The sequence below is a fragment of the Phycodurus eques genome, chromosome 19 (assembly GCF_024500275.1).
Source record: "Phycodurus eques isolate BA_2022a chromosome 19, UOR_Pequ_1.1, whole genome shotgun sequence".
Taxonomy (NCBI): Eukaryota; Metazoa; Chordata; class Actinopteri; order Syngnathiformes; family Syngnathidae; genus Phycodurus; species Phycodurus eques.
In genome coordinates this window covers 2,301,086-2,327,423 of record NC_084543.1, presented here as the reverse complement: position 1 = coordinate 2,327,423, position 26,338 = coordinate 2,301,086, and the positions used below count along the sequence as shown (strand labels likewise).

The 26,338-nt window shown below is 43.1% G+C and overlaps 2 protein-coding genes across 4 annotated transcripts in view; one reads left to right on the top strand and one right to left on the bottom strand.

Moving 5' to 3' along the window:
• The window catches only part of lhpp (phospholysine phosphohistidine inorganic pyrophosphate phosphatase), a 34,937-nt gene that overhangs the window by 3,495 nt on the left and 5,104 nt on the right, over window positions 1–26,338 (bottom strand). The window contains exon 7 of one of the 2 annotated variants that reach the window (XM_061705426.1): window positions 18,509–18,609. In XM_061705426.1, coding sequence (XP_061561410.1) covers window positions 18,510–18,609 — 100 coding nt within the window. In that variant the 3' untranslated portion in view covers window position 18,509. Of the gene's footprint in view, window positions 1–2,361; window positions 18,610–26,338 lie in introns of those variants that run through there. The other variant, XM_061705425.1, reaches the window with a different exon arrangement.
• Window positions 26–11,530, top strand: fam53b (family with sequence similarity 53 member B). Of its 2 annotated transcripts, none has more exons than XM_061705423.1 (5): window positions 26–167; window positions 7,123–7,287; window positions 7,655–7,709; window positions 8,021–8,676; window positions 10,554–11,530. In XM_061705423.1, exons 2-5 carry the CDS (start codon window positions 7,201–7,203, stop codon window positions 10,818–10,820), a joined length of 1,065 nt encoding a protein of 354 aa, XP_061561407.1. In that variant the 5' UTR covers window positions 26–167; window positions 7,123–7,200; the 3' UTR covers window positions 10,821–11,530. The 2 variants fall into 2 exon arrangements, with proteins under 2 accessions (XP_061561407.1, XP_061561408.1); XM_061705424.1 differs by having other exon boundaries at window positions 8,021–8,661; window positions 10,554–11,529.

Sequence of the window (26,338 nt, the reverse complement as noted above, 5' to 3'; positions counted from 1 at the left end):
CCAGTTGGCCACAAGCGCGGCGGCTTTGGCTAAATGTTGCACTTTACATCTCGACGTGCTTCCTGGCAGCTTGTTTCTCGCCCACTTGTATTTTTGTTTTGCTTTGCTTTTTAAAAAGCACAACGCAAAGTCAACATGGTCCGGCTACACTGAAAAGCAGCTAACAGGTAATGCTAAGACACCCGACTCACGCTTTGCTTGTTGCGTTTAAGTCAAAATAGTTGTAAATAGGAACTGCTTTGCCAACTTCACTTGTTAGCTCGTTAACTTTTTTTTTCTTCCAATCAACATAGGTAATGATTATTAGTGAATAACTTGAGTTGAGTCTAAAAACTTTTTACTCGATTATTGGCATGTTTCTTTTGTCTGGGGTGTGTATTTCTTTTAACAGTTAGCATAAATTCACGAACGTGTTTTATTATTATTATTTTTCCCCCCCGTATTGTCGTTCTCCTGAAGGCAAAATGTACTAAAATGGTGCCGAAAAGTGTATTTCTGTCCCAAAGCTGCCTTGTCATTTGTCAGGAATATGTCATGATGGCTTGTTAGGTCGGGATACAAAATGGGGCACAAACTAGTTTTTGGAGGGCGTCAAATATTTTGGTCAAATATTGTTTGTTTGTAAGTATATGTAAATTGTTTGTTTTTAAGTATATGTAAGTCTAAGTCTACCCTGTCATTTGTCATGAATATCATGTCACGAGTTGTTTGAGAAAAAGTTGGTTAGGATATAAAATGCAGCACAAACAATTTTGAGGTGCTTGCTAAAATGGGCTATTAAAATGTTTTTTTTGTTTTTTTATCCATAGTAAGTCCAACCCTACGCTGTCATTTGACATATGTTATTACAGCTTGTTTGATAAGATAAATTTGCTAAGGACACAAAATGGGTCACAAACAATTTTTTTGTGGGGGTAAAATGTCAAAAGATTTATTACAGCTTGTTTGATAAGGTAAAGTTGTTGAGGACGCAAAATGCGGCACAAACCATTTTTTGTGGGGGTAAAATGTCAAATTTTGCTCATTGTTTTATTTATTTTTTAAGTATGCAAGTACAAACCTACCCTGTGATTTGTCACTGATATGTAATTACTCGACAAATTATTCAATGTTACGTTAACATACAGTATTAATGTAACGTCTCGAAATGAAAGTTTGCAACTAGCTACAACAGTTTGCACCTCTAGGATTAGTGAAATAAATACTGTAGACTCGCTACCGAGGCAGATAACTAGCTAACTAGCATGGCTAACTAATATAAATTCATTTTCGGTTCAGTGTTACTTCAAAAAGTGGAGAAGAGCTGAGAAGTAGCTCCTCATTTTCTGAGAAATAGTTAGTACTTTTACAGTTGTACTACATTTGAATTTTATTTGGAAATGGTTCGTAGTGTTTATTACTGTTTTATAAATCCAGATACACTCATTAGTTCTACATATTTTACTATGGCTTATTTGATAAATTAATGTAATCCAGGGTTTTCAAATATTTCAGTCAAAAGTGTAGAGATATTTTCTTTCTAAAGGTGTCTCCCTGAAGTACGACTACTTTAAAGTGTTTTTTTCCCCTTGCAATTTGGGTGTTGATGTGAGGGCCACTACACTGGAATGTTCTTGTCTTATGAGTCCAGCAGAAACTGCCGTCAGTCATTCAGTCACGGTGGGGCTCACAAACGCACCCCTTGAACTCCACGATGTGACAATACATGTGGAAAATATTACACTCCCACTCCACACTTTTTTTTACAGTATAGTAGATCCATTTCCGAGCGGATTGCCGCAAACCTCGTATTTGCTCTGTAGCCTGCGTGTAACATTCTGTGGGCTCTCGTCACACCAATTTTCTTTGCCAAACTCATTCTCCTTTCACGAGGGGAATCTCGGCCGTTAAAAAAGGGGGGGGGGGACTGTTCTGGTCGCCCGGGAACAAACCGGAGAGTTCTACTCCAAAAACCTTCACGGAGGGCATCGGAACGGTTCCCGTGGCCTCACGGTATGATCCTGCACATGGTGTACTTGCGAAACAAGTGTACATGGTGTGGTTCGGCATGTACCGTTTTAGTCAAGTCGTAGACTGACTTTGTAATTACCTGTGGGGGGGAAAAAAATGCACAAAACACTAAAAACTATTTCCCTAAAAAATTAATGGAAGAGGCGTTTAATGTGACTTCTCTTCAGGGCTACAAACTTTTCTAAACAATAAAGAAAGGGCTAGTATCAGAGACGTAAGAGCAGTGACAGGACAACACCTGTGTGAAAGGTAGCGATACGGAACGGGGCACCGAAGGCGACCCGTGAATTCCAAGGTCGTATCAGAGGCGGGAAGTCATCTGTGTGTAAAAAGCCATTTTCCCATCAAAGCCAGCTTTTATCTTTTATTTATAAAACATTTTATGTAGATAATGCAATAAATAAAATACAATAAAACATCCACTGGAAAAAAATACCATTCAAAATATGGCAGTACAACCAGTTTTCAAGAAATGTACACTGTTTTTTGTATTGTAATGTACAATGTAGATTATATCCATGCTCCTCTAGCAGTGCTGTAAACAAGTATTTTCATGTGATGCTAACATGTTACCGCAAAGTTGTAGTGCGGATGCAGTTACATTCATTGTTCATAAGTTGGAGTAGCTTCTGAGGTTTAGGCAGTCTTAAGTCACTCTTGTCACGGAAAAACTCACTGGATCAGCGTAACAACAGTCGCCTCTTATGCATGTTAGCGCACAAAAACGTTACCCAAAAAGGAATCCCCCCGCCCACACTCACAAAAAAATACAAAATAAACATTTCTCCATAACTAATCATCCGATTCTCAAAATCCTTGAAGCATTGTACTCAGGTTGAAGTGGCCGCTTCAACCAGACTCAGCATTTCGACATACTGTGATTTTGGGGTTGCGACGTTGCAAGAGTTCCGAAGAAAATACACTTTGTGCCTTGCGACGAAAGCGGAAAAGATAAGCAGAATCGTTGAGCAACCAAACAAACTATTTCTAGGAATCGAATTACTGGAACTGGTTCCCAAAAATAACCAGTTTTCAATTCCCATCTTTAGTTGTATCATATTGTTGTAATGTAAAAAAATTTAAGTACCTTGGCTCAATTAAGGTTAGGTAAAAACAATCTAATGATGTGATGTCTTGCTTTTGGTGGGTTATGTGTAAAAGTCTGAGGAAGATACAGTTTAGATCTGCTCTGAATTAGTGATTCTGCAGGATCTCCGTGCGAAAGAGGCGAGTGCGGGTGTGACAGGGTCCAGTGTTGTCGTGCTAGGAGGATGTTTGTGTTTTCAATTGTTTGCCCTTAATGGACTCCATTTTGGACGTGGCTGCTGCGCTAATGTATACAGTGGCGGCAATTATGTAGGGGATAATTTACCAGCGGGCCCCCTTGGGAGGGCGCCTCTGCTCGGCGGCCATGCTGAGCCTTTGTGTTTATGGTAAGCGGGCAGGCAGCTGCAAGCTAGAAGAGACCTCGGACGCACCGGCCCACGATAAAACACCACCCCCTCCGCCTTCGCCAAGCCCGTTTCATTCATAAATGGACGTAGGTGAACTTACCCAACTTTAGTATGTTTCCTTTTGGACTGTCACGCTAGCACCTGGCCTTTAATTTAAACAACAACAAAGAAAACGTTTGGACTTTTGGGTGAATTACCACAGCGATTAGCCACGCGACGTTTCACAAACGGGTTCCAACCGTCAATTAGGCGGTGTTTGTAGCTTGTCACAACACACCCTCCACATTATGACACAAGACAGAGTCCAAACATGGCAAGCCAAAAGAAGTAGGCCACAAGCTTCACTCACTTGCATACTAAGAAAACATTTTTTAGTCGCTCTCCACTCAAGTTACCCAGCATTCCTTTCACCAGCATTTTTAGAGCAACTTTTAAAAAACGTTTTAAGGGGACAAGCCGAAAGGAAAAGAAGAAGCGACAATGAACCCTTGCTTATTCACGGTAGGCTTTAGCAAATATTCGCGTATGATGTGCCCCTCCCAGAAATATTTATAAATGCATACAGGTGGCAATAGCTGAAATGGCACCATTAGTAAATCACCACTTCCATCTCATTTGATCAAGGTCGAGACATCGAGCAAACAGGCTAAGGCGTGAAGGTGCGTAGCCTCAGTTAAAAATATGTAACGTGAGGTAAATTGCTCGAAAGGGAGACTGAACGCCGGCTGTAATATACATTTCAACAAGTAGGTTGATTAAAAAGTACTCAACATGATCATTGACGAGGGACTGGCTGATCAATTGACATTTCTGTTGCTCTGATTAATGGCACACATCTGCTCTTTTAACGCTGAAATGGATAGCGTGCTGTAGCGCTAACGTTACCTTGCAGGCCAGCCATTACGTTTCGCTCATTCCTCCAAGACAAACCAACCAAAGATTTTATCGTCGAGGTTTGGTTCCCAATCTGTCCATTTACACACAGTTTTTGTCAGTTACAATTCAAGGTAGCGGTAGTCAATCGTTTATGATTATGAAAATGTTTATTGACATGGAAATAAGTATCCATCCATACCGTGACCATTTTTGGCACCCTTCTGTTTTGTTGACATTGACCAATGTTTTGGGGAAAATTCTAAGCTCGGATAGGTTATCTATCATTTTAAGTTTGAAATCTAAAATTGTACCAGATTCCTTGGTGACTGAAATTATATTTACATTTACACAATATACATTTACAAAATATTGTAAATTAACACAACGTAACCACATTGCTAAATAAAGACCTCTCTGGCAGTGTGCGTAGGTGGTGTACCTAATGTTGAGGCTTGTGTAAGACGCTAAAAAGCTATGCGTCATTCACGGTGTGGCATTACCATTAGTAATATTACAAGATGGATTCGAGCTTCGAGGGTTTCATTTGTATTTTTTTGACGACCAGCTGTCTCTTTGTTATAGCATGGATTAGCATTAGCGCTAATTGTTAGTCAAGACCCAAATCCTTATGTAATGTTTGCTGGCTGGGGGATTACAGTCTCGCCAACGTATGGAAAAGCCGCTCTAATTGGGGAACTATCGGACCATGCGCCCTCGCGCCCCCCCTTAAAAGAACCACACAAAAAATGTTTGAGACCCAAAACATTTTAGTTGCGCACGTTCTGGCCCAGCACAGATTATTTATTTTACCTTTCAATTCCAGACATATATTCTTTTAATGTAGTCTCTCGCTCTCTCTCTCTCTCTCTCTATATATATATATATATATATATATATAGACTACATTAAAAGAAACAAATCCATATATTTGTAATATTTCATTTTTAATTGACGTATTAAAAATGTATTTTATCCAGAAAAATGTGATTCACCACATAATTTTTCTGTATTATATTCTATTATTTTATATATTAAGTAGTTCAAGTGTAGTTTTTCTTTCCTCATAAAAAAAAATTTATGCAAGTATTTCTTATTTTACATTTTATATTGTTGTGTCCAGTGTCACACTGTTTAACGCTTTGTTTCCTTGTATCAAGTTAATATTTATAGTAATTATATTATTTTATTTGTCATACTTTTTCATTATTAGCAGTATCTTTGTACATAGACAAATATGGTAGTAGTATTTATTAAAATATGTAATTATTTAAAAAAGTAAAATTTTCATTAACATTACGCAAATAAATGTGGTAATAAATATAACAGAATATGATCTTACAATTGTATTTTGCTTATTTATTTAAATTTAAGAAGTTCAAGTTACCAAATATGTATCCTTCCTAATGTAAATACACTAACGGGCCATTTCATTAGAGCTTTGTTAATGGACTTTTGATTCAACTCGCTCATTGGTTGTACCTAATGAATAGGCCAGTAAGATTGATGCCACATCCTGAAGCGGCTAAACATCATCTGTGTCCTCCTCCTGCGACACACCACACAAACTCGTTAGCCTCACGTGATAAAGGCCAGGAATGTAAATTATATGACTGTAAACACAGGCTCTTGTGATACACACGCACATTACGCTACACAACACGAATTTGTGATGTCAACCATCCGGAGTCGCTGAAGCTACATGGCGACGGGGTACTCTCATCCTTCACAACCGATAAGGTTGTTTTGATAACCGCAAGGTCGGCTATTCCCGGCTGCCCCACACTCCGAGGATTCAATTACACAACTTTGACTTTGTGAATAACTTTCTCTCCCGACTCGCTTGCACGGCTGTGAATCGTCCGTTTAGACGTACGAGAACAAAACAAGTGTCGGGTTCCATGTTTTTGGTGTCACAGTGACGAGAGCCTCTGGAAGAAAGTAGTGGTGGCAAAAGTACTTACACGCTGTTGTTCAGTACAAATACATATAATTGTATCAAAAGTAAAAATAGAAGTACTGATACGACTACTGACTCAAATTTACTAAATTACAAAAGTAAGATTTTTCTTCTGTAAATTATAGACAATTCCTGTTTTGATAAATTGGCACAATGACAAAGTTTTCTTTAAACCAAGAGCTAACAAGCGTGGCTTCAGGCTTTTATGCTAGCAAATCTGTGTTCCCATAATTTTACTTGCATTGTGCTAACATTTGCTAGCAGAGTTACAAAAAGCGTTAAGTTCCTTTAAGTAAAAAAAGTACAGACAAAAGTACAAAATGTATTTTCACTCTCAGTTATAGACTGTTTTGGTTAAATGGCACAATGAAAAAGAAACATTTTTTTAAACTTTGTTTCTCAGAAATCTGCCAACTTAGGTTAAGGCCGTAGTCGCCAAGACTCCGACAATGTAATCTTGGTGGTGTTCAATGAGTTCATCCAAAAGGGCTCCCCAAAACTCTTGAAGCCTGGAATGGTCTAAAATGTCTCCCTCGAGCTTAAGGGCTCGGAGGGGCGCAAGTGGGCCTCGGCCCACACTCCCTTGATTGATTGATTAGGCAGTATGTTCTCGGGGAAATTGATCGATACGCATCATCGCCGGGCAAACACTGTAACAGATGGCATTAGCGATGTGACCTTAATGTACTCCCAGTTTTCAGAGCAGGATTGTTTGCTATTGTGCAAGACAAAAGCCCGAGTGGTTAGCACATCCGGCCGGGATAAGCTCCAGTACATGGATAAATGCTAGACAAAAACAATCAACTTCGTGCGTCTCTCCGTCAGGCAGGATCGGCGGTCCGAGGAGTGAATATTCGCCATGGTCCATTTGAATGACCCTCACCGGAACGGCTCGGGACCGGGATGTGTTTTGCCATGGTGATCATTTGCAAGAAGAGACCGGAGAAGGGCGGCGACAATGTAACGTCGAAAAGCACACATTTGGGCCCGGTGAGTGAGCGCTTGTTGTCGAGTTTGTCAACTTTAATTACAGCTTGAATTTTGAGTTACTCCAGAAACTGGTTAGGCCATATTTCACAATGGCAATGAAATGATGAACAGGGCACGCTTTTGTCGCCGTTACATTGAATTGCATCATAGTCATCATCATCCCCTGCCAGCTATCACTGGGGTGTTTCTGTCACCCGCTTTCTATTTACTCCACTCACAGTCACAATAGAGCTGTTCAAGTTCCACAACTCTGACTCATTTTGTAAATCGGCGTAGGTGGAGAAGGAGAAGAATTCGGCTTTGCCCTCTGGGCCACGTGAAATGAAGTCAAGACGCCTGCATGCTTATTCTGGTGTTATTTCCATAGTTCCAGGCGCAGACCATGAGCCAGGGGACCACTCTCTTCTCTCGTGAACTCACGGGTAAGGAAGAAGACTACATACATACATTAAATGCACTCATGAGCTGAGGGAAGAAAATGGTAGTGACCGTTAAGGACGTACAAAAGGGATGCACATTCATCCTGGACTATTTGGACACCATTTTTACTGAAGACTGGAGACTATGATGATTCACCGGAGACCACCACAGACTCTGATGACTTTACTGACTCGAGTTAGCGGACTCACCAGAAAGACTCAGATGCTTCAGTGAAAGAATCTGGTGTCAAGGTAGGATTAGCGAATCCATTATGGAAAACAAAGTGTGTGTGTGTGTGGTGAATGTGTTGCAGATACAAGGCAATGGTGCGAGGCGGCACACGGCTGCGCCTCGCCTCAGAGCCCGGTCGGCACGAGCCTGGAGAGTCTTTGGGACGTGCTGCCCGAGGTGCGCCGGAGCACCGCCCACTGGGGTTGGGATGTGGGCTGCACGTCCAGCACCATCAGCAGCCTCCTGCAGGACCTCAGCCTGACAGAGGCCGCCGCATCCTCGCTGGTGGTGGCGCCGCCCAGCAAGCGTCAGTGCCGGTCTCTCTCCTGCTCAGACGAACTCCACCGGTCCAGCTGGCGACCCCAGGGCTCCAGAGTGTGGACGACCGTGGAGAAGAGGAGGTGCCACAGTGGCGGGAGCGTCCCCCGAGGCGGCATTGCTCAGACGGGCTTCCATGCCATTCAGCGCAGCATCAGCTTCAGCCTTCCCGCTGCCCTGGCCCAGCCCCTCTTCCCCTCTCACGAACAGATCTCAGAGCCCGACGGGCCTTCGCTGGTCAGCTCACGCGACTCCACCCCTGAGCTGGAGCACCGAGGCGGTCCGGGGGGTCTGGCCCGTAGCCGCTCGCAGCCCTGCGTCCTCAACGACAAGAAGATCGGGGTCAAGCGTAGGAGGCCGGATGACACGCAAAGGCCCTCGCTGGATCTGGCAAAGATGACTCAGGTTGGTGTTTACAAGGTAGGTACAGTGGTACCTTGACTTATGAGTTTAATTCGTTCCATGAGCAAACACTTGTATCTCAAATCCACTTCCTAGTCAAATGAATGGAAATGGTCCTAATCCATCCCCCAAAAAATACTTTTTGTAAAATGTTTTTTAAATAAGAATCAGTATTGTACTGTATAACTTTCAGTAATAACCCGATTCAGTGTAATTGGATGACTGACTCGAGTTAGCGAACTCACTGGAAACATGACACATTCGGATGATTCACAGTTGAATTGGGTGAGTGAGTTGAGGTAGTGGACTCAGTGGCAGTGTGTCATTTACTCGCCAGTGTCAGGGAGTAAAGCAGCTGCGGAAGAGGCCATGGATCCGGTGGTTGTAGAGAGATATTGATTGGGGTAATTGCAGCTTCAGTGGATGCACTGCTGCCACGGGCTAGGGCTGGCTAGGCCTCGCGAGATATCGATCAGCTTCCATAGACAGCCGGTCAAGGTCAGGGCAGATGATGAGACTCTGGTAGTCGTTTCACCGGGGCGGATGGTGGAGGGTCTTTCTTGTGGGGTTGGGGCCTCACACTCTATCTCCAGCACGCCTGTTCGGTGATGACGTAAGCCACTTTGACCAGGCTCTTTTCTCCTTAGTGCTCAGGCGCTAGGCAGCTGTTTCGTCTTCTCCGCATTAAAGCGTAAAAATGGGATCATCCCAGTGCGGGCGAAGCTTCCCGCTCTGAGCGCGCAGCTGTCTAGGATCCTGGCGTCGGTTCAGCCCGACATCCTTTCAAGGGTCTCCTGTATGTATGCCTTCATTGTACAAAGCACAGTTGAAAAGTGCCACGCTTTTACGCAATCGTTAAAGTATTTTTGTATGCGCCACACGTAGTGTTATTCAAGTCTACGAAGGTGCACAATTTCCCGTAGAAGCCCACTACAAACATTTGGTCAATTATTTGCTTTAATGTACAGGGTATCCCAACATGACATTTTGAGATTGCAAATGGTGCAAAAAGGAACAAGCTTGCGCAGCAGTGTATGCTCAGATACCATCGTACTTATGGCCAAGAAGTATTTTCAAATAAATATTTACTGTAATTATGAATTCACTACTGTGTCATTGTAGATTAGAGCGACTATGGCGTCTTCCGACTTGCTTCCAAATCTGTGTTACGACGCAAATATAGGAGTGGAACTCAGTCGTTATATATGGGGAACACTAGTTCGCTTAGCTATAGATATTGAAAAAGTTCTTGCGTTATGCCATATCTGGGGCAGTTCCCTACCAGATCCAACTGGTGGTCCAGTAGAATAGGTATTTTGCTAATACAGTATCGTAAATAAGCAACAAACGACTTGGAATCGGTCATAATTAAAAAAGCTCCATCAGTTTTCTTAAATTGTAACATGCAGGGGTCTTCGGTTTCCGAAGCTCCTGACATATATGATATGAACGACTTGCAATGAACTACTTTGCGTAGCGGCGAAAGAATATGTAAGAAGTCATGCACCATACTATACCTTTACTAACTGCATTAGCATAAGTTAGTGATAGACTAGGGCACATTCCAATTTAAGAACTGTGTCGTAAACTGACGACACTGTGGATTGGGTTTTTACCTTTGTGGGTTCTTAGAATTGAAGTAATGCCAAGACGTGACCACCTACCATCGGAATGTAAGGGAGGGTGTAAGGATGCAAAGGTGAAGTGACCAGGGAACGTAGGCTAGAACTTCCCAATAAGGCTTGACTTTGGTTTGTTTTAGGTTGTAGGGATGTGGAAAAGTAACAGATATGACCAGTTGCTCCAGAATGTCGTGTCTTTTTTTGGGGGTTGTGATGTCACCTTCTCTGAAATCAATTAATAAGGAGGCTTCTGTTTTCCATCAATCTCTGCAGAAACTTCAGAACTTCCACAGCCTCAGCTGCGCGGGAATCACAGGCCAGTCCGGACACAGCGAGGACTCTTCTTCCACTACCAACACTTACGACGACGTTACACCTGTGACCAAGCACGAGCCGCCTAGCCTCACCATCCAGGAGGCAGACCAGATCTCCACGTACCACAAAGATAAGGCGCCCATGTGGACGGGCTTTTGTAGCGCTGGAAAGGATGCCTATCTGCTCGGAGGAGAGTTGGACATTGAGCAGATCGAGAGGAATTGAGACAGATTTGAGAGTCTTACGGTCAAAACAAGTTATGCACTCATTATTGGAGGGAGTAGTCTTAAGGCGCGCCCCCCCCCCATGTGTGTCTCAGGAGACAAGGCAATCAGGAAGAGTCAAATCTCGAGATGAAATACTAACAAGTCTTTTAACGTTTTTTTTTTCCCGTAAATCTTCAGTGTACTAAATTCAGAGAGAATTTGCAGCAGGCTTATACAAATTCTCAGTCGGGGGAAGTTGGACGACCCAACAGACTGAGATGGACACACGGGTGCTACTTAGAAAAAAGCTTTGAATGATGCAAACCATGACAAGAAAACCTGGCTTTTCTCCAAGATCAACGCAAGATCTTTTATGATGCTAATAGCATTAATATTTTACAATTTGTAACGACAACGTGATGTAAAAAGTTAGTATTTCTATATGAATAAAAATAGTTTTAAATGTGCCTCTTGTATGTTTTCTTTTTTTAAGCTAGTTAAAATTACAAACCTAAGAGGGCTGCAGGACACCAACTGAAGTTTTAAAAAGTGAACTTTTTGAATTTAATGCGACAATGCAGAAATGTGCCTCTTGTATGTTTTCTTTTTTTAAGCTAGTTAAAATTACAAACCTAAGAGGGCTGCAGGACACCAACTGAAGTTTTAAAAAGTAAACTTTTTGTATTTAATGCGACAATGCAGACTGACCCAATTAAAGACAAGCCAAAGGGCACTTGATGAACCTGTGTTTGTCAAGTCGCCTGAACAAGGATGATGTCCGGTTGCTTCTTTTGTTTTGATTTTTTCTGGGGGGGGGGGGGGGGGGGGGTCGTTGCAGCAGCTGAAGTGACGGTGCTTAGCTGCGGTTCACCCCAGAGACCTACCCACCCCCCAGTCCCTCACCCTTGGCTGCATGCGGGGAAACAATAGGGTCTTTTTCTTGCAAGAAGCCCAGTGACGTGGGAGGCGCTTGTGAATGTGGGCCATGTGTCAGGGCTGCTTGCTAACCCCATCCCGACCCACCATGCAACCCCCCTCAACAACAACAAAACTATTCACTTGGGATTCATTTCAGACTTCAAATTCTGATCAAAGTGGAAGGTCTCAATGAGGAACATCTAGGACTTAAACTCAGCCAGATAATGACACTGTGACTTATGAGTTTAATTTGTTCCATGTCAAAGCTCAATTTACTCTTAAATCAATATTCTCCATTGACATGAATTGCAAATTCATGAATCCATTCCAGCCAACCAAACAAAATAAAATCACCCCCAAATTTTTTGTTGCGTTTAATAAAAATAGCAATTTGTCTAAAAACGTAATACAAAAATAAAGAGATAATTTTCAAAGGAATAATTACTGTACGTTGGGACAAGCCCAAAGTCCCAAAAACAACTGTGCGCCTGTGACTTTAAAAGGGGTGTGGCCTTGTGAGTGATGTCAGGAACATGGCCAGTTAGTGTTTGTGAGCATCTGGATGTGAGTTCTGGCCAGTGGTAGCTGCTTGTGAGTGTTTTCATTTTGTATGTGTGTTTGTCTTTTTCAATAAACATTCCGTTCCCACATTCGAGGGCATTACAGTACCTTAATTCCTCCATTTTATTTCACTTCACTCAAGTGGCGGCATGTCTGTAGCTCGCATCTTACTGAAATTTAGTTCGCAAGATGAAGCAAAAAAAAAATAAAAATAGACCCAAGCAATGGCTCAAAATGCAAAAAAAGCTCGCAAGTTGGTGCACTTGTAAGTCAAGGTACCACTGTATTACAAAACATTACCATGCCCTAACACTTGAAGATGGATTAAGTTCTTTTTCCAGAAGCTAAACCTTGCGCAGCAGCCTAAAACATCCTGTGCAGCCCTGGCTGGCTGTTTAATCGGTAGCGTTGCAGCAAGTGAAAGGAGACCATGTTTTAATCTGAGATAGCAGTAAAAAAGGAGGAGGGGCTGCACAACCACCCCTTAAGAACAAAACGATAGAGTGTTTGAGGTCACGCTAGGTTTTCTCAAATGACAGTTGGCGATAAACTCACAATGACTCGGACCGTGGTTTCTTGTTGAGTCAAACCTACAAGTCACTCATTTCCCCGTAGAAGCACACTACAAACTTTAAGGAAGTTATTAGCTGCGGTTAGGGCAATATGGCCTTAAAATAAATTCCTTGCACAAAAATCTAATTTCAAAGTCCACCCCATAAATGTTCAACAATTGAATATTATAAAATGAACCATCAAACGTAATGGCTCAGCTGGTCCATACATATGTCTGTTGACAAAGCAACACCAAGTTTGCCTTCCAGCTCTCTCCACAAAAAAAAAAAGAAATATCAGGTGAGGTCCTTAAAACGTTTATAATTGGATTTGATTGCACGTCCTGGTAGAAACAGGGGTTTGGAATAGCAACCTTGATCCTCTACCAAGATGGGTTCAAAGCTCCTTCAAATTTGACTTGAGGATCCGCAAAGGGGGATTGTTTGGTTTTAGCAAACAAGAAGCGGACCCCTTCGGACGCTAAAATTGAGTTCAGCTGCAAGTCTTAAAGTGCAGGCAGACCAGGACATCGTGTTTACACGGCACCGTGACACAAGACCACCTTTGGCCCCGCGGGATTACGCTCCAAGTATGACATCACTGGGTCAGACTCAAGACGCTTTAGCGGGCAAATTACCAACCCCCAGCCCATACCCTCGAGGGTCCGCTGATGCATAAAGTACATAGTGTTCTGGGTATGTTCTGACACTCGTTCTCGTGCAGCTGTCCATTTTCTACAGTGCTTAACCTCATTAGGGTCACAGGTGGATGGAGCCTGTCACGGGTGACATTCGGGGCACAGAGTGGACTGGTCGTCAGCCAATCGCAGGGCACACATAGAAGAACAACCAATCGACATTTGCACGGACAATCTAGAGCAGGGGTCACCAACTTTCTTGAAGCTGAGAGCTACTTCGTGGATACTGATTAATACGAAGGGCTACCAGGTTGATACACAATTCTAAAATAACAAATTGGCTCAAATTACCTTTAATAATATGTTATTATTAGAATTTACACCGATTTTATCGGGCTGATCGGTATCGGCCGATATTTAGCATTTTATGCTGATCGGCTTTAATGTCATAATTCGCCGGATCGGCACCGCAAAAGAAATTTACTCCGCGTCGCAGCGTACACAGTATATTTGAATCCAAAAGCTAGTTTATTTTTTAGCCTTGTCGCGTGTCTTTTGACTAGTACTGTAAATATCTGATGGCCAATGAAGTTATTTAAAAAAAATAATAATAATTTGGCGGTGTGGGACAGACCGCACGTAATCAGACTACAAGACAAATTTGCTCTTTCACGATTGCACTATGTCAAACTACTGCAATAAAATCTTTTATTCCGATACCACCGCATCCTGTTTTTTTATCATTGGGCTTTATCTTGTCAACTCAAATGCGACCGGATGCACTCGTTACCGTGGCGACGACAACAACAAGAGTGGAGCGCGCCAGCTCAAATGTATTATAAGGACAAAATGGGGAAACACCTGTGTTGGTGGTCACTGGTGTTCAGGACAGGCGAGGACGGTTTAAGGCTTGCTTGAGGTATGTTCCCGTATTTTGAATACCATACGGCTCACAAGCAGGCAATAAAATGTTATGTAGTCTAGCAAGCTAGTGCTAGCACGAACGGTTGGACGTAAACATGCCTCCGTTCTGTCGAATCATGCTGAAATGTTTTGGTGTGAGTGAAGTCATTTAATTAAAAATAAAGTAATTTCATTCCGGTAGGTTAGCACTCATTATTTCTGTCATGTTGTAATGTTGGTTTGACCTGACTGATTAGAATACACGATCTGACTAGAGCAGTGATTTCCAACCTTTATGATATACCATTAATGACTGTATTTACTTCCTGCCATCTAATAGAAGACCATTCATTTGTTCCGTCTGTCACTATGCCTCACTGGCATAAATAGAGGAACAAAGATACATTATTTATTTTAAATAAAAAATTTTTTAGCAATTAAGTACACAAGTATATACAGTAAATGAACAGGTCATTTAAATAGACATTCATCCATCTTGTGATCGGATCGGTGATCGTTTGTTTTCAAACTCGCTGATCGGTCCCAAAAATCCTGATCGTGTAAAGCCTAGTTATTATTAATCATTCATGATATTCATTTATATGAAGACACTGATAATGTTAATGATGTCTCTCAATAATTAGAAGACATCAAAAATCTCTGCCAGCGTTGACATTTTCATATGATCATTTCTGCAAATTTCCTTCCAAATCACAATATCCCATCACGAGTAAGCTAATGTTAGAAGAGGCCTGCGGGCTAGTCATGGGATCCTGGGGGACTACCACGTTGGTGACCACCAATCTAGAGTCTTCAATTATCATAAGAAGGATGCTTTTGGAATGTGTGAGAGTAAGCCGAAGACACCTGGAGAAAACCCACACAAGGGATTTGAACCCAGGACCTCAACTGTGAGGCAGATGTACTGCCCACTCATTCTCAGTTGCACTGAAATTCAAATGAACGTTTTGTGTCAAAACGAGAGCACTCTGAGTCGGAAGGTGCAAGTGTGCTGAGTTTAGCTGACACACCGGTTCCTGGTCAAAGGAGGGAGAGCACACATCTCAAAATACTTGACACACACTGCAGCCTAAAGGTGCTTCTTTCGGAGATTTATGGCTTCTCTAACATAACATTAGCTACACCTGCAAAATCTAAGGGGGTCCCCCCCATGCAAGAACAAAGATAACGCAGCTCAGTTTTGGGACGGAGATGGTCTGACAGACACACTCCAGACTGTGTCGTCCCCCCCTCCGCGTCTCCTCAAGGTGTCAGTCAGCTTAGCGTTGAAAATGAGATCATCAGCTTAATAATGAGCTTGTGGAAGGAAAGGATGACTGCACAGGACAAGGAGTTGTCTGGAGCTTGACACAAATCAGTTGGGAATGCTGCTAGAGTTCCAAAACCGCTTTTTGAGGATGGATTGGAATGGTCGTATAAGGAGAAATGCCAATTAGCTGCTAACCAAACCACCAAAAATAATCATCCATCAATCAGTCCAGTGGCGATTACTGGAAGCCAGAGTAACCTCTCAACTGTCAGAGTGGCAGTCAGAACTGCTAACGAGTCAACAATCGTGCTGCCACAATAAAATCATCCACCCATCCATTTTCTGAAGCGCTTGTCAATTTGAGTAGCAGTTGAGCTGGAGCCGATTCTAAGATGACTTTTGGACTGGTCGCCAGTCAAACGCAGCGCACACATAGACATTAAGCATTTCTTACGTTTGTGTTCAATTCTATACAGTATGTTATTTGAGCAGTCCCATTCACGAGGTTAGTGCATGGGCAGTAATATTACGCTGACTGACTGGAAGCAGAGAGTGCAACTGAGTCAGTAGCGGGTGCCCCGGATTGGATGTTTTGTTCAGCTCCGTGCATCAATGACAAAGTGATTAACGACACAAGTATACATACTGTAAGTGCCTTGTTTGCGACAGCCATCACTTGTTGCACCAAAATGAATTATTCGTGTTTGATGTTATGTTCATTAGTGAAGTGTAGTAAGCCACTTCCACGACTGGAAGCGGTGCGTTAACTGTGTAAATGTAGCTAATTTAACAGCGTTGTTCATGATGTGGCGCTAGATGGGACTGGAAATGGAGACATTCTGGATGTATGTTGCTCGAAACCGGAGGCTACAGTTGCTTGTGGCGAACGGGAGTGACGTCACGCACGCTGTGATTGCAGCATCTATGATCAACTGGAGAAGGGAGACTCCAGACCTCTTTCATCTATAACCCCTTCATACAATAAAAGAGCTATGAATGTTTTGTCTTTACACTTTATGCTTTATTTTTTTGGGACCGTGTCCTCTGGGAAAAAGTAATTTCGGCCCTCTGATAGTTCCACATATTTTGAAGAATGACAATAAATGCTACCATTTATAGATTTAATTTGTAAGCATACTATTTCATTATTATTTTTATTCATCCTTTGCTTTGGTTCACTATCTGTAATAGTTATTCTTTCCTTCGTTAAATGGACCTTTGACTCAATGAAAATATTTGTGGCCCTCTAAGATTTGTATTTGAGTACCCTTGATTTGAAGTCTTCAATGAACATAACATGCACATGTTATTGCATGCTTGCTGATAATGAACCTGCCAGTAAGAGGTGGAGAACATATGGGGGTGCGGTAAAAAACAAATAAAAAATACCAATACATTGGAGAAAAGTCCAATCTTGATTTAATAGCAGAGTGTGAAGCCAGGAGGCTATAAAATATCGGCCCAAGCGTCGAGTCAAACAATGTCTGAGGTGTTTGTAAAGCCACAGCAGCTGCTAGCATTTCGCAGTCGGCCGTCGCTCAGGTTTATTCCCCAATCAAAAAGAGGAGTGGCACTCCTATCCGTCATAGGGTTTCATTACCTTTAATTGTCCAATAACAGTCAAGCTTGTGTCAATTCATGGTGAAGTGAACCGCGAGCACCTCAATTAATCACTTGGCAATGGGCTTTTGTTCTCGGCGCTGGATCCATTTGGGTATACTGGAACCTCCAGGGCAGCAGCCATCGAACAATCGTTTTTGTTTTAGTCCGGCTGGCATGCCCGAGACCAATTTCTCACTAGTTCTCGTTGTGGCTAACCTCAGCACGGGACGCTAGAGTGAATGCTAACGAGTGGTTAATGATGTAACAATTTGGCGATTGGGCCTCCAGAAGAAGCTTGGCCATGACACCAATGACGGAGAGACGCTTTTAAAAAAAGATTCCAACCAAAAACTATTCACAAGTCTCACAGAGTGCTGATTGTCACATATCAGGGGATTTTATTGATTATAACAATCCAAAATCCAATAGATGTGCAAAAGTATTGCGACAAACCTCTTCACGAATCGATCAGGGGTTGGACCGAGACTCCTTAGTTCCTTCCAAATCCAATATTTTTGCTTATACAGTTTGGACAACTCTTCCAACTTGGTGGGAACAAGTGCCCTTTTTTGTTAATTTGAGCATAATGAGTTTGGTGTGAAAGAACTTGAGAGCGCTGACCTCAAGCCCGTCAAACAACGTTAGAATGAAATAGAAAGGAGATGAAGCGGACCCCCGAAGAGTGCAGGCTCTGATGTCCCAGTACTTTTGTCCATATGCACAGTACATTGAGTTAGTTCCCGTTCCAGGTCTCTTGATGCCAAACCCCATTTGTCTTTGAAAACCCTCTATTCGCTAGCGCCACGCTAAAACAGACGAGCGCTCGCATCTTTTAAGGTCATCGTACAGATTTATGAGCCGAGCGTTCTTTGACGCTGCCGGCGTGACAATAAACTCCACTATAGGAAAAGTGACACCAGCGTAACTCGAGTCATTCGGCATCCAGTCAATGACAATCGTGTACAGAAATACTGAGACACAGTATGTATGAGACTACAGCCTACAAAAGTGACGGGGTTACGTCAGCAGATTCAACAACTAGTTAGCCTGATTGAGCCCCATTATGTCTGACACACCGTACTGAAATAGGACCTAGTTTCTGATTCTGATTTGATTCTTGTATTTTGTAAACAGTTGGCTCAATCAAGCCCAATAAGTACTAACATTTTCACATGGTTGTAGACTATGGCCAAATTTCTGATTCCAATTCTAGGGGTCACGTCTGTGACCATTCCACTACTTGGATCGTTCAAGCCCACATCACCTTAAGGTTTCCTCCTGCGGCTGAGGATCATGTCCACGGCCTGGGCCAGGTGGTCGGCCGTCCCGTCAGCCGTCACGGTCGGGTGACTCTGGTCGCTGGGCCTGAGGACGACACAAACAAGAAAAGTTGATGATAGGGCGTCTACCAAAAAGATTCCGGTGCTAAATTGTTCCCAGGAGATCATAAGAGCTCACGTCAACAAAATATGCGCCGCTGTCAAGTCGACTGTGTAGGTGCCTGCGGGCGAGTGCATGTTTTGGGCTTCTTATCAGTCTTACTCAGATGCAAATTGCCTGCAGGCGAGTCACAAGTAATCACAGGATGATAAAAGCTATTAAAAGCCAAGATTTATGATATGTTTAAACTCAAACCCCGGTTAAAATAGGAGGTGTGTGTGTGTGTCTTAAACTCACACACCTCTGTTAAAATGCCCGGTTTCAAGTGAGCGCACCTGTGTGTTTGCCCTATACGTGACAACAATTCCCCATATCTATCATTTTGTGGGTTTCAAGATTTTCCAATACTACAATATTTTCATACCTACACACTGGTTAAAATTTAAATTTTTTGTGGCACTGTCCTACACTTGACAACAATCTCCAGTATTCTTCACACAGTGGGTATAAGAGGCTTTACCAAAGGAGCTCCAGAGATTTCTGGGGAGTACTGGCTGTGTCTTGCCAAGCGATGGATGGACGATACGGTGGCGTAATCAGCTGGTAGGGTGAAATGCGATCCCTATCCTGCATGTAGAAGACCCCCCTCAAGCCCCCGGCTATTTTTTCTTGAAAATACCAGAGACGCCTCCATTCATCTGCATGACTGCCCCCAGACTCATTTATGACGAGGGGGCCAGTAGATTCATCCTCCTCATCCTCCATCTTGGAACGAGCCACAGGTCGGAGCTCCAGATGGGCTCCAGGCTTTGTCCCCCCCAATCCCTCGGGGGGGACAAGCCTGGGGGGGGGACAAGCACACACACTGCCATTAATACTGTGCTCCGAGAGCTCGCCGAGGCACCGTGGCAAATATTTGTATGCCGCCAGAAAGGAGGCCGGGCGCAGGGCTTTGCAAAGAGAAGCAGCTGAATAGTCAATAGCAGAGAGAAGCGCTGCCATGTGTTTGCGCACGTCTGTCAGCCGCCAGGCGTTTGGGTTACGTGAGCTGCCAATGGTGCCGATGTTGCGTCTCCCAGCGCGGCCTCAATAACGGAATGACTGCACAAACATGCAAACAGATACAGTTGGTAGAAAAGGTATGTTTAAATGCCAGGTTTCTGCGATTTGTAGAAAACTTGCCAGGGAGGCTGCAACGAGGCCTATAGCAACATAAAAGGACATGCAGGAATTTCTGGCTAGTGCTGGCTAGGCTCTATGGGACAATGTCTCAAAAGTGTTCTCTGTCAATTGACTGTCTGTTGTCGTACTAGAGCGGCTCCAACTACCGCTGTTTTTTGGACATACTTGGCAAATAAAGATGATTCTGATTCTGATATAGAGACTTGTTGACTTTTGTGCATGTTTCCTTCATGTGACAACAGTCGCCAGCATTCTTCATTAAGTGGGTTTAAAGAATTTATAACAACAACTGTTACGTTTATACCTACACGTGTTACATTGAAAGCTTTCCTGTATCTTTTGTGTTGTGTATTTTCTGTGTCCAATATGTGATGAACTCCCGTATTCTGTTGTTGTTGTTGTTTTTTTGTCTGTCAACACAGTAAAACTGTTCCGGTATAAAAGGGATAAAGATCTTTCTTTTTGCTTGACCTAACAGCACGAAAAAACAACAACAACAACAAAAAAAGCAACATTAAATGAGCTAGCTGCATTTCTGGCAAGTACTGGCTGCGTCCTACATGTGACAACAATCCCACATGTTCTCCACATGTTTGCTTTTCTTACAAATAAAATCATAAAAGTCAAACAAAAGAACATCAAAAGTGATCATACAGCCTTTTATTGTCACTAGACTTTTTTTTTTTTGGTTACTTTTGTGCTCCATGAATAATGAAGTAGAGAGCGGCTCAATGCCGGCATGCAAAATTCAGACACAAAGCAGCTTGTGTTACCCGATGAGGTAATGCGTCCTTCAGGTCCACGCAATACGGAAGGGATGGCGGGACACATGTGACACGGTGAGATAGGCGATAGGCCTCGTGTCCAGGTGAAACCTCGGTAACTTTCACACGGCCGCGAGGTCGTTCGACAAAAGGCCGCCCGCCGGTGACTCTGAATGACTCGTGATCACTCAAGTTCGTAAATGATAGGCAAGAGCGACAGAGGGGTAGTGGACGACTCGACCTAGTCCTACTCTGCTAGTTCAGTCTCAGTTTCACTCAGACATCAAGGTGGCTTTTGTCATCGTCATGTGATACACTTAAGCAGGTACCGCGCCTTTTAACTTCAGAGGAATCTTGGAATTACACGTAATCGAGAGAAAGCGGGCGCTGGATCTCTACTGGCAGAACTGCAGTTAAACCTCTGAAGTCAAACCCAACCCCCCAATCAAAGTCAAACACAACTTCAAAGCATCATCACGCGAGGCGTCCACAAGTCTCGTGAGACTTCAGCTATAGAGACACCCTGTACTTTAAACTGAATGACAAGCAATTTCATGGCATCATGATCTCAGTTCTATAAGATATGTCTGCTGTGTGTCTTATGTGCCACTCGGCTCCATTAGACATGAGTGACAAGAAGTGAAAGCAAATACAAATGAGTCACACGGCGAGGGCTGCGTGAAATCACACCATAGCGGCGCTGTCATATTATGTTCCAGTTTGTGTTTGGAGGAGACGTGTCAACTGTGAACCTCAAATGTGATATTCAACTGTATGTCAGCGATGGAGAAAACAGCTCAATTCCTTAGTGAATATTCTGTGAATCGTCACGGTAGGGCTGAAAACACTCGACCTTAACCTTTTGCTCATCAGGCCTTTTTCTGAGTATGCAGCAAAAAAGCAGATAAAACCCACACGAGGGCCGGCATGGAACCCAAGTCAAGCGTGTGCGAAACCTCGTGTGACCTTATTTTGGTCTGTGGGTCGTGACCTCGCGTATGTGGTGCTACCTTGATGTTCTGACCACAGTCTGTTCTGTTAAATCCTACCTTTGCCAAGAAGCATCAGGCAAGCGGCGGCTAGTGTCCAAAGCTAATGCAATCTAAATCTTCACTCAATGCTCCTCGTCAAGGAAGTCCTTCTGGATAAAAGGCTTCTCTGCTGAGATTGGAAGTCCGCTTACATTCTACTCTTACCAAGGTTGTCGTCATTGTCGCAAAAAAGCCAGATGTGATTGATGCTGGTTGAAATGAGGTCTAGTGAGCAATCCAAAATGTTTGCACTCCAAATTGTATAACTTCACTCACTCGCACTGCATTTGTGCTAAACGCTGCAAGCAACGCATCTGGTTGGTCCAATGATTTTTTTTTTCATCTCCATATCAAATAAACAAACAAATAAAAAAAATAACAAATAAGTACTACAGCATCATTTGGAGGAAGCTCAAGTAACATGCAAAAGCTCGCGTTTATCTTTAGGCGTCAACCCAGTGCCGATAAACAAAACACCACACGGTGACATGCAAACCGATTTTAAATGTTCACGTTACAAGGCGCAAGGGCGGTGTAGTTTGGAAGCTGTATTCAAACGTTCAAGCTCGTGGACGCCGACAGAGATCGATCCGACTTGTGCGCACGCACAGCACACGCAACCCAACGCTTTATATCCTTCAACGCTTTTTCATGGCCACATGGCCTTATTGCCGTGTGAATACACCAAGTGTAAATAATGCCGGCCGGCCTTCACGTGGCTTTGCCAAGGGGAAACCCGTTTACGAGCTACGCGGCCGTGACGTGAAAATAAAAACAGTCAAAACCTGCCAACGTGGGGTGGAAAAACGAGTGAATGTTTTCATGGCACACCAATGAGGGCACGGTTGGTGAGAAAACCACCTCTTACCCTCAAGAAAATGAATCATGCCCTTAAAGACACCACTGGCTCGTGATAACCTCAATGCTCAGCCAAGCCCTGTGGGTAAGTTTTATAAGGCCTGTTTTCTACATTTTTGTATTCCATTTAAATCAGTAGATTACTGTAGTAGCTTACTTTGTCCCCTTCTCTTGTGGCATTTCTAGTACTCGCTTCCAGTTCACCCCACCACAGCCTCTAGGATTTTCTTCTGAAGCAATAAACTATCTACCGAACCCAACCAGAGACCCAAATTCAAGCCAGTCTAATCGAGGTAAATTTAGAATTTGGATTTTTACCAAATCAATGGCCGTCAGTTTCATGGTATTCGTTTTTGCGTAAAATTCCGTTGCAAAAAATCTCAATAATTTCCCCCGCAATCAGTAAAGTACTTTGGGAGAAAAAAAGTATGAGACCTCTTTGGAATTTCTTAAATTTCAGCATAAACTGGACATAAACTAAAGTCTGATCATCTAAATCACAAGAATAAACAACTGTCATCATTTTTTTTCCCATTAAGGTATTATTTGTCGACGGGGTGGCTGTCCGTCAGGGGACCCCCAAATGATCAGGATCCCTGGGAGAATCGCCCCCTTTTCCCCCATTTGACATCCTGCTTCTGAGAGCTCTTTTGAGCGAAGCTTGGTACACGTCAGGCAATGCTTCTTGACAGGAGACAATTTTAACCTGGTGTGTGTTTTATAGCGGCCAGAGCAGCTTTAAGCCACACCTCCGACCTTCTCTCATTGAATGGATTCCAGGTTGGCTCACACCTGACTGATTATCTCTTGAAGAATCCATAGCCTAGAGGTTGGTTAGTCTGTGAAGGTTTACATGTTAATTTCAATGAAATTGTGAACAGATATAATTGTTTGTGTGGTATTAGTCAAGCAGTCTCTGTTTGGCAATCTAGTGATGTAGATGAAGCTCAGATTACATTTCATAACCAATTTATTAAGGGTTCACATACTTTTTCCTCCCACTGTATCTACCTAACCCAACCAGGAACTGGAGACGACTGCTGCTTAGCAGGCATAAATCCCAACTCCTGGATCTGGTCCCTCAGAATCCTCAGGACGAGGTAAAGAAAGACAGAACTGCCTTTCCACTTTTACCGTCCTTCACTACACTCACGACACGATGCAGCTGCAGACTGAACCGAGGAAAGCGGAGCGTTATGCCAACAGAGCGTGACAGATGCTTAAACTGCGACCTTCACACACTCCAGTGAGTTTTCAGCCCGCATCGACTCGAGTAAAAACGTTGAGATGTAACGTTAAGCAGCTGTGGTTGTTCAACGGCTCTTTCCAGTTAAGGACACAAGATTTCTTGCTTCAGAAACACTTTTCTATCCTGTAAGTTGTCAAAAGCCACCCGAGAGCGACACGGGAACGAGGATCCCCAAACCGAACCCTCAAAACCATTCGGAAAGTTTTATCTGCTTTTCCAATACAAACACATCACAAGCTAAACAAACAGAACTTAATGATAACAAAGCTTCACTTTCTATCTCTTGGGTAGTTAGAGCTTCAATTTAGAGAGGTATTTTTCAAAACTATCCTCGGGGTTTAAACAGATTTCATTAATTCCTACATCCAGATAGTCCTTCATTAAAACAAGCAATATGAACGGGCGAAAAAGCACTGCCAACACGCCAAAAGACGGGTTGTGGTAAAAATGTTAAAAATGCAACCCGCCTTCACTGAAGCCAGGGCTTTCTCTCTCTTTTAATAAAGTTCACCACCTAATACTTACTCTACATCCCTTTTTCAGTGGGAATTAGCACCACCTCATACCTATCCAAACACTACTGCCAGGTTTTATGGAGATCATTCTGCTCCTGCACTTGTTGAACCTGGCGTCCCCCATGGCCCAGTTTTAAGTCCACGGCTTTTGTTTGCTTTGTGATACAAAGTTACCCTTCCGACACTTCACGTGACATAGGGAGAAAAAGTATGAAAGCCACTAGTTTGAGGAAGTACAATCGCAAATTGACAGATCAATATGTAACAAGTGGAGAGCTAACCTCAAGTTACACTAATGCACACTGTAGGTACAAACTTTAAGTCAATCAATATTCAGATGATTGGACAAAATACTTTTACAGCCGTTCTATCAGCCAATGATGCAGAACAGTGATAAACACCCTCAGTTGCTGATGATTTCCTCAGCCTTCCGCCTTGCATCTATTATTTTACCACATTTGAGGGTTTTGTTGCAGCTACGGGACTCCTGAATCACACACAATTTGAAGAGAAAACTGCACCAAAAGCAACCCGGGCAGAGGCCCAAGTTCCCCCACACAGTGGCCTGTCTAATGGTAATTGCAAAGTGGGGAATGGATCCCCCCATTGAAGCAGCTAAGGGGCTGCTCTTGTATTTAAGAGGCTGGGTTTCAGTGAGCCATCTGTGGGCTTTCGCTCCTTTATCGGAAACATTCATAGATGCTGTTTCACTGCGTTCGCCAATATAAAAAAAATCACCGTGATCGCCAAGTAAAGCCACATTTAGTTCACAGTCATGATAAGCCGACGTATTTTCAATATCTGGAGCATTCCGACAGACAATAGACTGGCCGATACGCTCCGGTTGGAATCTGGGCAGTAATAGGAAGCAGGAAAGCCTACAGCCAGAGGGCAGAGAGATGTTTAAAACCGGTAATTTCAGTGGAATATTCTACTTAAAGCATAGGGTGCAAATGCTAACAGCAGAGTGAAAGGTTGGGGACGGGGAGAACAAAGCAGTGTTGTTGGGTCCGCCAGCTGGACCAGGCAATCAGTCCCGAAATTGATTGCGTTTACGTTACGCTCATAGCTGCCAATTCCAATCCAAGGGAATGGAGTGGAACAACATGGATTAGTCTATAAATTAATTAGGATCACTGTATGACATTGCAGCAAACACAATCATTATGCAACACATATGTAACATAAATACATCGTTTTCATGACTGATGCTTACTGTCATTCAGAGCGATTGATAACGTGTAAAGGAAGTACTTTTCAGGTGGTATCTGTTACGGGGAAATCCACCAACGCAAACAGAAGCCCTACATCTTCCTTTTTTTTTAAAGGGCGTAAAATCCAGATGGCTGATAACGCCACTTGCTTCATATGCGGCAAAAGTGAAAACGTGGTTGCAGTTTAGGAGCTTGATCGGGGTCAAAGTGAAGCGTAAACATAAGACGTCCATGTAAACTTAGCCAACTTGTCTTAATGACAGACAAACAGGACTAACAAAACACTGCGTAGATTTAAAACTAACACAAATGGAACACATTGCCCAACGACAAACGGAGTACAATGTAAAGAGCAACAAGTGTACCTGTAAAGCTGGCTAGCTTGAGATTTATTATTACAACAATTTAAAGGCAAAAAAAAAATTAAAAATAGAAATCGGACGAGAAGAACGTCACAACCAGGAGCACATTGATACCATGTTAGCCTAACTGGCTTAGCTGAGCTTGCTAAACCTGCTAGCGACACTAAAACGGATTGAAGATAGTAACTAGGCCTGCGCTGGACAGCTTTTACCAAAGTGTGAAAGGGGTTTTTGATACGACAAGTGAAGGAGCCAACTTGCCAGGGTGGAAGTAAAAAAGTGGTTTCTCATTCGACCTCCAAAGTTGCGAAGTTGGCGATTCCACTTTTAACCCCTATTCTGTGCCAGTGCCATTTATTGAGAACATTGTAAAATGTTTTTTTGCAGGCAGTATAAAAGGGATTTGTGATGGTTAACAACCAAAACTCTCACTTCCTCTTGAGTAGTTCCCAGAGAGACAGCATCCCAGCGGACCTGCTCGGAAACACTGGCTTCAGCTCGCATGTGCAGTCAAGCGTGGGCCATCGGGCAATATGATT

What these genes read in the sequence shown, in the direction of transcription:
- fam53b (XM_061705423.1), top strand. Translation starts at nt 7,201, where the DNA reads ATGTGTTTTGCCATGGTGATCATTTGCAAGAAGAGACCGGAGAAGGGC. An exon ending in AAAGCACACATTTGGGCCCG is followed by an intron (nt 7,288 to 7,654) that starts GTGAGTGAGCGC and finishes TTATTTCCATAG; the next exon opens with TTCCAGGCGCAGACCATGAG. An exon ending in CTTCTCTCGTGAACTCACGG is followed by an intron (nt 7,710 to 8,020) that starts GTAAGGAAGAAG and finishes AATGTGTTGCAG; the next exon opens with ATACAAGGCAATGGTGCGAG.